This window comes from Podarcis pityusensis (genome assembly GCF_964106645.2).
Source record: "Podarcis pityusensis genome assembly, chromosome: 7".
NCBI lineage: Eukaryota > Metazoa > Chordata > Lepidosauria > Squamata > Lacertidae > Podarcis > Podarcis pityusensis.
The window spans coordinates 88250684-88265753 of NC_138031.1; the positions used below are offsets into that span (position 1 = coordinate 88250684).

Sequence of the window (15070 nt, forward strand, 5' to 3'; positions counted from 1 at the left end):
CGAATCCTCCATCTGGGAGGCCACAGGCTCCCCACACCTGGAGTATAGAATATGGCATAAGTGTACTTTCCCCCCAATCTGACCACAACTCCACTCCCATCTTGGCCATTCCGTCAACATTTTTTCACCAGTGGTCCAGCTGTGTTGGCATATCTGGCTGCGCTGTCAGCATATCTATAACGGGAGTGGCATATCTAGTCTTCTGCCGGCACGGAGGGGCTCTCACCAATCCTAAAGCCCCTAAACCAGCATAACTCCAGAATAGGGATTGTGTGCTTCTAGACAGCATACCGAATAACATTCCTTTTATGCAGTAAGGTTGTGGATTTTAATTACCAGGGATGCAACGGAGAGATATTGCACAGATTTCCATTTTAGGGCACAGAGCAAGCAAATTGGGTTCAGTTGGGAGGAATTTTCGCTCACAGCTGTTAGTATCTGTTCTGTGACATGTGTTCGCTAAAAAAGCAGACACACATCAAGATTTTAAAGGAATTTGCAATGAAAAATGATGTCTTCATAAAGTATATATTACTTCCTAGCATCACTAAGGGTTATCTGTATGCTACAATAAAGTATTAACAATATTTCTGCACCAATACGACACAAATCCTGCATAAAGAAAAGCTGATTTCTTCATACATTAGAATTTAAAAGCTGGACTCTCTGACTGGTAGTGATCCTCCCAGTCTCTCAAGCAGAAATCTTGCCTTGTCCTGCAACTGTTGATTCTTAACAGGAGGTGGGACTGTCTACATTCAAAGGAAGGGCTCTGTCACTCATTCCTGCACACCTTAAGGAAATCAAGCAAATATGCCTATTTATTTTGCACCATTTCTTCTAATTTTGCTAGTCAGGGAGAGAGGCATGAACAGCCCTGAGGGTGGTATATAAATTCAATAAATAATAAATAATGATGATAACTGTTCACTAACCCCCTGCTCCTGTCCAGTTGTCCACCTCTGACAATTCAGATGACAAAATCATCCCACGAAAACTGGAGGAAAGAATTGAAGGCTGCTCATGCTAGGATATGGGATGCAGGTGGCTGCTCATGCTAGGATATGGGACACAGGTGGCGCTGTGGGTTAAACCACAGAGCCTAGGACTTGCCAATCAGAAGGTCAGCAGTTCAAATCCCCGCGACGGGGTGAGCTCCCGTTGCTCGGTCCCTGCTCCTGCCAACCTAGCAGTTCGAAAGCACCTCAAAGTGCAATTAGATAAATAGGTACCGCTCTGGCGGGAAGGTAAACGGCATTTCCGTGTGCTGCTCTGGTTCGCCAGTAGCGGCTTAGTCATGCTGGCCACATGACCCGGAAGCTGTACGCCGGCTCCCTCTGCCAATAAAGCGAGATGAGCGCCACAACCCAGGAGTCGGCAACGACTGGACCTAATGGTCAGGAGTCCCTTTACCTTTACCATGCTAGGATATAAACATTGCATACCAGAATCCTCCTGATCATGGAAGTTAGATGAGTCAGTCCAATGCCATTGCCTGCTATAAAGGCTGCACTCCTTCTGTGACCCTTTGAAGCAAGTCATTACTCTGTCTCTGGCACTTCTAAATAGTTTCTTTGCTTGCTTCCGTGTTTGTCTTCCTGCTTGGTGGTTCCTACATCAACCTCTTGGCCCTTCAGCCATGGAAACTACAGCATTGGCTTGGCCTTGTGTTGGGCTAAAAGCTGCCTCTCGGATGGCTGCCTCTGTTTCCCGGCACCTGCAACTTATGTAGCTTGACAAATTGAGATGCTCCAAGACCAACTATTGAATCCCAGCCTTTTACTTTTGTTAAGCTGACACAACCATAACATTTACAGTCATTTTCTAAAGAGTAAAGATGGTGAAGCCAGCAAACCAAGTGGACGGGGACAATCAAAAGTCAATAGCAACTCTTTAAATGTCTTGTAAACTCTTTAAATGTCTTGTAAACTTTTTTGAAACCTAGGAAGTAGATCATAAATAGATATGACCTGACAATGTATTTTGCAGAGTGGGAGCAAAGGCTGCAAAAACAATACCCTATCACAACCTCTCCATTCTTCATCTTTTGTTTATGCAACTTTGAACAAAAGTGCTCCAGCCGAATTTGAAAGGCGTGTGTTGCATGTGTGAGTGTGCCTATGTTTTGTGCCAGGAGCTTCAGCCATGGGGGACTTAAATTGCAGACCTTCTAAGAGCTGAGGTGGAGATGGGCTACTAACAATACTCCTCAACTGTAACTTTCTTCCTTCTGAAATTTGATAAAGACCCAGTTAAGTAGTTCTTGCAGAACCATCTTACTCAGCAAGCAGTTAGTGGCTGCAGATCAGCAGGATTTTTTAAATTAAAGATCTATTTAAATATAGTTTACGTGGGTTTTATTATATAGTAAATGTTTTTACTTCAGCCAGCTGGAGTGATTTTCTCTGCAAGTAGACAGTGTGTGTCTTACCCTCAGTGGGAGAAAAATAATTTGTGTTATATTGGAATCTGCCCAAAAAAATCTGCCCCCAAAATGCAATGGATATCCTTGAAAGGAAACGCACACTTGCAGAGCAGCTGAAAGAGACACAATAAAGATTATGTCAATCAAGCAAGCACACTGGAAAGGACATGATGGTCACTGTGAATCCCACATCCCAAGGAGAAGATGGACAGATTCTTACAATCTAAGCGTGACACTGCAAAGCTGCATCAAAGAGACTGCAAGGGCGCTTGTAGTGTAGATGTATCTGCAGAGATGATGATGGGAAAGAGAGGGGCTGGAGTGCCTTTCCAGGGGGAAAGAGGAACAAGAAAGGACAAGCTTGTGTTCTATCCAAAGAAAGACACTGGTAATTTCAGGCCAGCAAGTTACAACATCCCAACCCCTTCTCATTCATAGTTGCACAGTGGACCGGTTTATGCTCATAGAATAGCATCCACTCTAATACAGTCAGCAACATTCATAATGTGGGAAGGTGGTTCTGTACTTGTTGTTAGTCAAGGTGCCACGAATTCAGAGATTTAGAAGGAGGCTGAAGTTGGAAAGACTCTAATTCATCTAATCCCAGCATCCCCCCAGAAGGCAAAATAGGGACATGGACCAGGAAACAGGGACTGTCCCTGGTTAATAGGCCATATGGAGCGCAAGGAAATGCAGCGTGTGGGTGAGTTATTCACATCAGCTGCTTCCATATCAAGCAATGTACTTTTGAATTGTAGTGTTTATGTCTGGGAAGCAAATCATATTTATAACGCAATCACACATTATGTACTCATGGATTTTTTAATCATGATGATGCACACAGGAATGAGCCTTGTGAGTGGCAGATGTAAACCTTGATTGGCACAAGGGTGGGATGAGCTCTGGCTTGCTTGACCTAAAATGAAGAACCGGCGGACAAATTTGTGCAAGTTCTTTTTCCTTCTTGATCTCAGCAGGACTGCAATTTGGCACACACTCTGAATATGCACAAACTCTTCCGTGCAATTGGGACCCGTGTTACACGGGCTGTGTACAATTGGGGCACCTGATCATGTGTGTTCTTATGCATGTCCAGATGCCAGGTGTCAAACACGACTTTCCCAGGGCGCTCACAGAGTGTCTCTGAAGCTCTTAGAGCTGAACTGTCTCTTTGCAGCAGCCTCGAGGCATCAGCTGTGTTGCACCAGGAGGCATCTCGGCAGCTACACCTTTTGGGGCTAGCTTGAAGTGGTCTCCAGTTAGGTGTCTGTCCTTAGATGTGACTCCCACCTTTGTCTGCCAGTGACAGCTTCGTATTACAATGCTTTCAGGTTGTGAAGTGCAAAATGTTCCCATGTGACAGAAAAAACTTTTCTGCTGCACTAGGTGGAGTAACTGCTCCTTCCCCCGCCACCAAAACATGGACTTCCTGCCAGGAACGTGCACAGCCAGGATGCTAAAAGCTGTATGGTGATCCCTGATTCTCAGGTCGCCACTGACAAGTATTTGACTCAAAATGGATGTAGCATTATCTGACTAAAAACAGTTCTGCAATTCACAAACATAAAACCACAGCCATAATAATGGCAGTAATAGTGTTTCCTCCAACTATGTGGTAGGTAACTGAGAGTCCTCTAAAACAACTGGAGGAATTATAGTAACATAGAAGTAGCAATGTGTTGTTCTGAATTCCTTTTCAAAAGTAGCATCATAGAAGAGTTGTGTTTTCTGTTGACGAGGAGGATTGTAGGGCCAGAGATGGACATGGCACGCAAGGAATCTGCATGCTTTCATTGGGAACTGTGGTTCACAGCTTGCTAGTGATTTCCTAACATTTAAATGTGTTATTTGAGTAGGAGTGCAATGCTAGAAGACCACAAAATTATGGTGGCAAAAATGTAAAAACATATGTTTGGGATTTGTGGGCTATATAAATAGGTTTTAAAAATCTGTAACATGCCATACCATCAGGTATCAAGGGAGAAGTTAAAGAGCTTGTAGCTGTAATATGGGTCCTTTGTTAATTTAATCCATGCCCTTATATTCAGGTCACAAGAGTTGCTGGAGGGCATAAGCTTGAGGCAACGTAGGATTCAAATTTGTGTTGTCTGTTAGATATATCCACTTGGACATCTCAATGCCATCTCAACATGTTGAAGATAAAACTATTTATCTTGCCTCCTAAAATGGCTTTCCAACTCCTCTCAGTATTGTCAGTAGTACCATCCTTCACATCTGTTTGTCAAGCATGCTGGCTTAGCTGCTATCCCTTGACTCTTCTCTCTTGTTTGCTTCCCCCATTCAATCTGCTGCCAAGTCATGCTGCTTCTCCCTCTGCAACCTTGCAAAACTCCCACCCATTCCTTCTTGTGCCTTGGCTAAAATTGGTTCGTCCTCTGGTGGTCATCTACACCTTGACTGCTGGAACCTTAATCTGCCTGACTCTTTTCTTTCATGTCTCGGTTTCCCCAAATCACCCCTCTCTCCCACCCCTCTGGCAATGTGACCTCTTTTAGGTTCCTTCACTGGCTCCCCATCCCCTGCCAGAACCAAGCCAATCGTCTTCTCCTTCCTGCTAAAACTATCCACATCTTTCACGTCTCCCCACCCCAACTCACTCCTATCTTTTGGCTCCTGTTTTATGTTGTGTAGTAGAAACGATACTTTCTACCAAGTCCAGGATCGTCTGCTGTGAGTGGCTTCAGCTCTCCAAGATCTCAGGCGCAGAGCAGTCTTTGCCATCATCTACTGCCTGATTTCCCCCCATTTTCACCTGAAGAAACCAGGAACTGAACCCGGGGCCTTCTCCATCCACAGAGTGTACTCTGCCACTAAGCTCAGCCCCCTCTCTTCCATTCTTCCATAGCTGCTTGTGACCTCTACCACCCCAACTCTGCCATTCTCAGCTGAATGAAAGTCTCCAACTCCTTTATGCAACTCCACCCATTTTCCCCATATGCCCAATGCCTCTCGGAACATGTTTGTGATGCCACCTCTCTCTCCCCCTTCAAATTCTTCTTTAAAACTTACCTTTTTCTGTATGGCCTTTCACTTATCCTCTTAGTACTCATTGCCACATGTAACCAAGCTTTTGACACATGACATTTCCCAAATTTCATCCTCCTCCCTCCCTTTATTTCTCCACCGTCTGTTTCAGCTTGTAGGCTTTTTGCAGTGCCGGAGACTCTGTTACCAATAATAGGCAGGCAGGCAGGCAGATGTTCTGCACAATGAATAGTTTTTCCTGGCCAGTTCAGTCTACCTTTCCCCCTCCCTTGGTTTATACATTGCTATAAATATGCATGCATCGCCAAAGGGGGAGGGGACAAAAGAGAACACAGATTTGCATGAAATTTGTATATTCTAAAGTAGATGTATAGATGCAAATTTAGAAATAGTGATCACTTAAGGAGAAATGCAATGTATCTCAGCATAGTGAGGAAGAGTGTGACCAGATTACAGTATGTGTGAACCTGCTCAGTGTGCTGTCTAGGTGTCCCACATTGATGGGCAAGTTTGAGGGACTCTCTGCTTCCCTTTCTTTTGGTTCTTTATCTTTAGACTGAATTTAAGCCCTTCAGTCAGAGGGCACCTTCAAACACAAGGCAAAGCATCCCTCTTGTAATTGCTGCAGTGAATTGTGAGAGACAAAGGCAAAACTCAGCTTGACTCTTGGAAGCTGCCAAAACCCAGGAATATCAACAACAGTTTAGATTTTGCATTTGTAAGAGGTAAATTGTTAAGGAAATGAATGTTCTGATGAAGAGTTATGATTCCCCCAAGCAGTGATGAAATGGCGAAACAGTAAAAGCTAAAAATACTCAAGACACTGATATTTAAATCAGTAATCTCCCCTTGCCTCTAGGAGGAGGAGGAGTTTAGTCCCCTTGTTCCAGATGACACCAGAAAGCTGCTATGAAAATGAGTAACTTCAGTGAAAGAGAATTAAATGGCGCAGTACATGGACAGTGGTGACTGTTATAGCAGAGGTGAACATGCCAGGTTTGTTCCTAGTGGGACAGCTCATTAAGCTGAAAGAAAGCTAATATACATAGTTGTGATACAGTATAGACTTGCACGGTTGTTTAGGTCATCTGGGGAGGTTCTACTCATGTCAACTAACTCTACAGGATACTAAAGGGTGTTGACCCAAAAACAGGCATTTCCCCTTGTGCTGTGGAATGCCCTTCCCCCGATATACATGATGCAGCAACCATCATTGGCTTCGGATGTCTTGGGAAGAATTCTCTTTTTGGCCAGGCTTTCCTTGACACATAAGATAGGTCCCCACTTTACATGTTTGGAGTTCTCTGAAGTTCTGTTCTGTTAGCTTTTATACACTTTTATGACCTTTTTATACTGCTGTTTTATTGGTTTTGGGTTGTGTTTTTGTTTTAAAGTTTTAAAGATTTGTTTTTTGTTTTTTTAGACTGTACATTGCCTTGGCATTTTAAAAATATTAAATGCTCTCTCTCTCTCTCTCTCTCTCTGTGTGTGTGTGTGTGTCCATGCTACAATTTTTGAAAGCAGAAAGTTGGAAACTCCAGGACCACTTCATACATCACATTCTTTAGACATTCAGTTAATACATTTAGAAAGAAAATTAGATGACCATGTGGTTATAAATATGTATGTACATAAGCAGCTGTATGTATGTGTATTGGAAACGGGGAATAATTTTGTTCACTTAACATTTTAATGCAGACGTACCTAATTCACTCTAATATGAACTAATATGCAGACCAAAACACAGCTGTCCTTTGAAATCAATGATGGAGTTCTCTAGCCAAAAGTATACACAAAAATGTGTATATTAGGTGCACACAAAAGTGTACATATACCAAATATTAGAGAAATGTTAAATGAGGCAAGATTGTATATAAAAATACAAACAGTAGGAGAAATATATATATTTTCATGCAGACTCTTAAAAAAAAAGAGCAAGGCCATCTGAATTTAAGACTGGAAAAATGAGAAACTGACAGAAACCAAAACTGTCAAAATTCTTCCATGGACCTCAAAGTGGTCTGCATGGTTCTCCTCCTCCCCATTTTGTGCTCACAACAACCCTGTGAATTAGGTTAGGCTAAGAGATGGTGACTGGGCCAAGGTCGCCCAGGGAGCTTCATGGCGGAGTGGGGATTTGAACACTGGTCAACACACTCTAACTATTATTATTATTATTATTATTATTATTATTATTATTATTTAGGGTTACCATATTTGGAAGATCGGAAAAAGAGGGCAGACAGTGGGGGGGGTGGAGGGGCAAGCAGGCGATTGGTGGTGGTCGGGTGATTGGTGGCAGCGGCAGCAGGGTGATTGGCAGTGGTAGTGATTGGTGGCAATTTGGGTGATCAGGTGATTGGTGGGGGAGTGAATGAATGCAAAAATGTATATGTGGTGCTTTAAAACAGTCTTTGAAAGGCAGACTGCCACCCTGAAGCACGAGGAAGACTGATGTCTGAACCAGTGTTTGATTTGCTGGAGTGAGCATCTGTCGTTTATATTGCAAATGTGGGAAGAAGCATCAGAGGAGAAAAATCTGCCACAACTCTATTTTGTTGTTGTAAACACTCTAAAGTTGTGCAGCCTGTTCTATTCCTGATTTTCTCTCCTCCCACTAACTTCAATTAATCTAATTGAAGGAGCTGCACATTTCACATTTCACGTTTCTGTGAAGTATTTGCATACATTTAAGGCTGTAGATTCTTGTTTTTCTTTTTGGGAGCATTGATTAGACTCCAGCAATTCATTCAACACAGGGTAGCCTTTGAAGAGTATTTGGGAAAGCATTGACATAGCAGAATGCTTATCCTCCAACTCTCCCAACTGAGAGCAGTAGCAGCCCCATCTTCCAGTCCCCACACATTTAAAGAAGCACCTATATGCCTCTGATAGTTAAAGCCAATACCTAGACACTACAAAAAAAACCATCTCAGCATTTGAAAGGAAAATGCAGAGGGAAGAATAAAATGCATGCTTGCGTTTGCCTATTGAGCTAGACATTCACCTCGTTTTAAACTTTGACCTAGATGCTTTCTGAGGTTTCTTCTGATTCCCTTCCATTCCTTCCATTCCTAATCTCTCTCTCCCCCACCCTGTTATGTGCATTTCTCCATGATGCATGCATATGAAACAACCTGTTTTTGAAATCTTGCATTCATTGTGAGACAGTTTTTAAAGAAACAAACTTTGTCAAAGCTCTGTGGAATATTCGGAGATGATTCTCTGATTGTATGTGGTTTTATCTTTGTTTTAAATAAAAATAATTTTTAATAATAATAATGATGATGATGAAAGATAAAGTGAAATTGTTGTGCAATTCTGATCTTGGATGACCCTCTGAAACTATGTACCATGGAACACAACAGGAAGCTCCTGTCTTTCGCAATGTCTTACCTTTTCCAGAAGAATGTTCCAAATTCCATAGATGTGAGGGAGTGAAAATGAGGGAGTGTAAATGATGGCACAGAATCCTCCTTTCTGCATATATAATAGTAGTATGACAAGGGGGAAACGAGGCTAAACCCTTATCCTAGGCATGCTAGTTTTGTTCATTCAAACCTACAGCACCCCCATATTTTGCCCGAAGTAGTAAATACCTCCTCCTTGGTTGTTAAGGAGACATTAGATTCAGTCTGCACTTAAAAGTTAATCTGTCAATTTCTCACTTTCCCAAACAATATGAGAAATGAAACATAGAACCAGCCTTCAAAATTCACACATCTGAAATTTGCAATGCAGTTCTCCAAATTGAATAAAAATGCATAGATTGGGGGAAAGTGTGCATAAAAATTAATATTTTGGTGAAAATAACATACAAAAATGGATTATATTAGGGAAAATTACCTGAAAAGTGTGTATGTTAGTCAAAACTGCACACAGATGTATTCATTAGGCGAAATTTACACTAAAATGTTGAAGAATTTTCATTGTTGCAGCACTGTGGAGAACTGAATTTCGGGTTGAAACTGAGAGAACCAAAATGGAGAGATTATTCCATTACTATTGGTTGTACATCTAGTTGTTGTTGCCCTAAGTTTTGTGAAAGTGCTTCCCTTTGCCGCTACCCTCAAAGGAAGAAAAGTGCAGATGAGAATAGATGTTAAACTGTGCATGACTCCTGAAAAGGTATGTCTGTGTCTTGTCCGCCTAGTTTCACAGTTTTCATAGAACCTCGGTGGCTGCAAAGGAGAGCCAGGGATCCTGCCAACACTTGACAATCCTTTGTTGAAACTTGCAGTGATTCTGCAGTGCTGCAGTAACACATCATTCTTTTGTACCATTTGACTGGCCAGTGTTCAGTGTGCCCTGTGCTAGCATGGGCTTCTTCTTTCCTGTATGTTCTTTTCAATGTGTGCAGTAAGTTTGTTTGGGCAGATTCTGGAATAGCACAAGTTAATGTCACTGCACAATATTGTTTGGGCTAAATAGTTTTTCCACCAGATGAAGACAGTTGTTTCATGCTTCCTACTCTCATGTGCGCCCTTGGGTAGCCTTTTAAGGAAACAGTTTCCTCATGACGGGAGAGTGCTGGAGCCTCAAATTGCGCACTTCCAAGTTGAACAGCCAAATATAGATAAGAAGTTAGTATGGGAGCACCTTATTACTCTCAATGAATTCAGGTTTTAAGGGCCAGATAAGTTGTGCATTAGGGTACTAAAGGAAGTTGCAGATGTAATCTCAGAGACCGTTTATGATTTTTAAAATTCTTGGAGAACAGGTGAAGTGCTGTTAGATTGGACAGAGGCAAATGTTGGATCCATCTTTAAAAAGAGGGGGAAACAGGATCTAGGCAACTACTTACTGGTCAGGGTGATGCCAATGCTTTCCAGTGCACTTTCCCATATCATGCCTTACTGCAAACATTCTGGGCATTTTTAAAAAATAGGTTTTTTTTACACAAGAGCCCCAGATCCACTTTAGCTGCGTAACCCACAGTATTCTTGTTGTAAAGCTGGTAAAATTTGGGTGAGATGAAGCTACTGTTGGATTTGTAGCCATGAAACAGGACATTCTGAGGGCATGGAGGGGCTGAGCTGGCCTGGGATCAATTGGATCCCAAATTGGTTCCACTGCTCTTGTGTGATGGTATGGGGGCAGGGCCAGTCCAGGTCCTCTTGCTGCGTAGCTTACAGCTGGCACAGCATTCTCTCTGCCCATCCTGCCTACCATTTGGGTGGTGGGGCTGCAGGTGTGGTGGCCCCACCACCCTGCTCAGTCCCAGGGGGATATTTGCATGGCATTATGATCTCATTTTTATTACAAATATTACACAGAAAACAGAATAAATTTGTTTGCTGTTGCTCCAAAGGGCAGGACTCAAGCCAGTTAGTTCAAATTTCATGAAAAGGAATTTGGAGCAGACATGAGGAAGAACATCTTGATGGCAGGGATGAGGGAGTGGGGTGGAAATTTTTCCAATGCTTTATTTTTCCACCGAACGTTTTCCATTTCCTAAGTTCATTAGTAGCAATGAATGGATGCCAAGTGCCAAAGGCAATATTGGGCAAGCTTGGCAGTTTCAAAGTTGTAATTAATGTTTTTCAGGTGATTATCCCTGACAGACCTGTGAGTCAGCCTACCACGCACAGTTCTCCAGGATGCTAAAATTTATTAAGTGTGCCAACAGCCTTCAGTACTTTTGGGGTTTCCCTCCACTTAAATTTAAGCATTGCAAGAGAAGTTCATGCTATTGCCTTTAAATGTTTACAAGTAAAATGTTTCTACATAATATGTTTCAAACCATATTAAGCCGGCCTCAAATATTTCAGGTCAAATACTTGAGGTCTACTGGGACCAAAAAATTAACATGGGGTGGGGTACTTTTTTAAAAACTATGTTTACTAAAAACAAGTAAAATAAACATACTAAACTAGAAAATTATTCAAAATAAAAAAAATCCTTCCAGTAGCACCTTTAAGACCAACTAAGTTAGTTCTTGGTATGAGCTTTCGTGTGCAAGCACACTTCTTCAGATACACTGAAACAGAAGTTGCCAGATCCTTACCTGTGCAAGTTTCTTGGTGAGGTTGATGGACTTCCATTTCATGCGGCTCAATGTGGTGCCTAGAATGTGGTAACTAGAAAATTAGGGTTGCCATATGTTTTCTTTTCCCAGGACATGTCCTTTTTCTCATGGGCAGAGTCATCATAGTGATCCATAGTTAAAAGTAGAAGTCGGCAAATATGTCCTCTTTTTTGCTCTTCAAAATATGGCAACCCTAATAATACTAGATTATTCTCAACAACATCAGAAATGTTGATGCAACTGATAATTTCGCAGTGCAAATGGCTTCAGATCCCTCCCTATAGTGAGTTTTCCCTCCTATACCAAATAGCAGTTTGGATGAGGGGATTTTCATTAGGATCATAGAGAAAGGGTTCGGGATTCCAGCCAAGCAGCTATGTCTTTTTATCCATTTTCCCTCCCCCTGTTTTTCCATTTTCCTCCCTGCTCCCACCATCAGTCAGCATCTCACGCACATTCACAACACAAGTGAATGAGGACGAAGCATGCTCAATGTGTGTGAGATGCTGACTGATGTCCTCCCCTCCCCTTTTAAGCTCCCCCCCCCCAATTATTTTGTATACTTCTTCAAACCTTGGGGTTCTTCTAAATGTGCTGAGACCTCCCTCTTGTGTGTGGATGGTGGCATTTTGGCTACATAAGGATCCATAGTTGCATAATTAATTCACCATTAGTGTATACATAACACCAGTGCTTTTTTCTCCTTAAAAAATGTTTAGGGGTCCTCTCATTTTGACTCAAGAAAATCACCATTTTATAGTTCAAATCAGGAAAAATAAATACAGTAAATGGAAAAAAGCACTGCCTTTAGCTTAGCATTCCACCCCAAAAAAAGAGGGCGGGAGACTGTGGTCCCTCAGCGGCTCGGCGTTAAGAAGAAGCCACCTTCATCCGAACAGCAGCAGCAACAGTAGCGTCAAGGTGTGCTGGGGACTCCATGTCCATGAGGGGCGGTGGGGGGAGAGAGGAGAGTCGCATGCACAGGCACCGCCATGCATCCCTCTGCTCAACATCTCCCGCCTCGGGGACACCTGTCATGAGCCGCTGAGAGGCCGCCCAGCCTCCAGGCTGCTTCCATGCAGGCTTAGGTGCCCGCCCGCCTAGGGAAAAGTTGTGCGGGGGGGGCACAGAGGGAGAGGATGCCCCTGGCAGCATCCCCTCAGCAGCGGTGGAGCAAGCCAATCAGGCGCCTGGGGCGGTGCATGTGCCCTGCACCCAGGGGCGGGGCCAGCTGCCCGTGGGGCGGGGCAAGCCGGGGCAGGACGCTCCATAGGGCCTCTGAAAAGTCTGCCTGCCTCCTCCCACTCAGCCGCCCTATAGCCTGGGGGGAGGCAGCAGGTGGGCCGTTTGGGCAGCGTGGAGCCTGTGCGCGTGCTGCAGGCCCTGCGGTGAGTGCCGCCCAGCATTTTGTCACCCCCCTCAGTGGTGACAAACGGGGTGGACTGCCCCCCCGCCCCTTCCTCCGCCCCTGCCCCTCAGTCACTCCGCTCGGAGCTACTGAGGAGAAGGAGGTGGGGACGGCACGTCTGTTCCGCTCGGTGCCAGTGCCCCCCCGCCCCCCTCTCCCAAAGCCCAGCCAGAATTCCCAACTAAATACGATGTGCTAACGGGGGAAAGGAACCCACCCACAAAGAGGGCGCCTCATGCTATTTCTGCAGGGCTCCTAAGCTACCAAAAATCCCCGCTGCTACTCCTCCAAATGTTTAGGGGTATGCATACACCTGCGCCCCCCCCCCGAAAAAGCACTGCATAACACCTTCCGCTGTGTGACATGCTATTGTGCTGTGTCAAGGCAAAAGAGGAGTTCTGCTGGAATTAGGACTGTGCCTCTAGGAAGGGTTTTGAAACTTTTTAACCCTTTGATTTCTTTTCAGGGTCCTGTGGTGTGGTCATGTTGCAGGTCCCAGTTGTCACTTGCTAAACAAGGCTTCCTGCAAGTGAAGCTTGTTTGGAAGGGACATTACTTTGAAAGTCAGCTTTGCTCCATACTTCTCCAAGATGTGTGTAGCATAATCTGTAATTATTCAGAAGTTAACGAATACTCTAATATTCTCAAAGGCACCCTTGTCCCTGGCATTCAGAATTGTTCTCTGGCAAGTCCCAACCGTATGCCTTTTGTTATGACCTGCCACTTCAGAATTCCTTTGCTTCAGGTGTGAATTCCCTGAGGTCACTTTCAAAAAGGAATCTCCTGAGTAATCACTGACACTCATCTGAATGGCAGGTGCAAACCTGCAGAAAAGAGGCACAAGTTGATCTGAGTTCTGCTGCTTAATGTGGCCTTCCGTAAGAGGTAACCGCTCTGCTCTGTTGCCTTCCAGCTGGGTTCCAGGGGACGGTACTGCCCAGTGGGAACACAAACTGAAGTGCTGTGCTTATTTCTTGCAGTATGCTCAGGCCGTTCAACAACAGCAACTCTGAGGGCTTCTTGTTTTTCTTGTTTGGTATGAAAACTCCTGACCATGATTCTTATTCTTATTTAAATTTCTGTATTGCCCTTCATCTGAATATCACAGGGTGGTTTACAATATAAAAACACAAAAAGACATACCATAATAACAAACAAAAAATATACTCCCCTCCCAGTTAAAAGGCCATATATTGTGCAATTATCCCAAGGCCTAGGAGCAGAGCAATGTCTTTGCCAGCCCCTAAAGAGATCTAATGAAGACGCCAGGAGACCCTCCGGAGGGAGAGCCTTCCACAAGCAGGGAGTCACCACACAAAAGGCCTGCTCTCATGTTGCCACCCTCCAGCCCTCGCATGGAGGGCCTCAGACGATGATTGCAGGGTCTGGGTCAGTTCAGATGGGGAAAGGTGGTCTTTGAGATAGGCACTCCTGATAGCTATTATTATTATTCACTCTGATAGCTAGTTGTTTATATGCCTGGCAGTATTTGTGGTCCCCAAGGATTGTACAGCCAAAGCCATAGGCTTAGGGCCCCAGGCATACATTTTAATAAATATTCTGGGAGATTACATGATAGTTAGCAAAGTTAAAAAGGTGTAACGTTAGAGTTCTGAGTGGACTGATCACTGTTGGTGAAATCTGGAATGAGTTTAGAACGGCTGTGGCCTTGGCCAGGTTGCAGACACTCCTGTTGTTTGATGGTGCCTTGGCTCAGAAGCTGTAGTGCAGGCATGTCCAACCGGTCGATCGTGATCTACCGGTCAATCACGGGGCGTCCCTGGCCGATCCTGGTCAATCACGTGATCCTGATCTATGCCCCCCTAAAAGCTGAACAACTCTGGTCAATCCAATGGGTAGTTCACTGCCAGTTTTTTTTTAGTGGGAGTAGATTACAGTCTCTTGGGGGTTGGACATGCCTGCTGTAGCGCAATGAAAGCTCCAACTGCTGTTGCCCAATGAGGAATGGCTGACCAGAGACCCATGACTCTCGTTTTCTCCTCCCTGTCAGCAGCGCACAGTGACATTTATGTATTACAGTGGTACCTCAGGTTACATACGCTTCAGGTTACAGACTCCGCTAACCCAGAAATATTACCTCGGGTTAATAACTTTGCTTCAGGATGAGAACAGAAATCGTGCTCCGGCGGCGCGGCAGCAGCAGGAGGCCCCATTAGCTAAAGTGGTGCTTCAGGTTAAGAAC

At 44.0% G+C, this 15070-nt stretch overlaps 1 protein-coding gene across 4 annotated transcripts in view; it reads left to right on the forward strand.

Annotated features, from left to right (window-relative positions):
* Positions 1 to 15070, forward strand: part of SLC24A3 (solute carrier family 24 member 3) — a 171335-nt gene that overhangs the window by 9968 nt on the left and 146297 nt on the right. The window contains exon 1 of one of the 4 annotated variants that reach the window (XM_081015172.1): positions 13719 to 13752. The exons of the other annotated variants lie outside the window; for them this stretch is intronic. Coding sequence (XP_080871298.1) covers positions 13734 to 13752 — 19 coding nt within the window. The 5' untranslated portion in view covers positions 13719 to 13733. Of the gene's footprint in view, positions 1 to 13718; positions 13753 to 15070 lie in introns of those variants that run through there. 4 annotated transcript variants of the gene reach the window in all.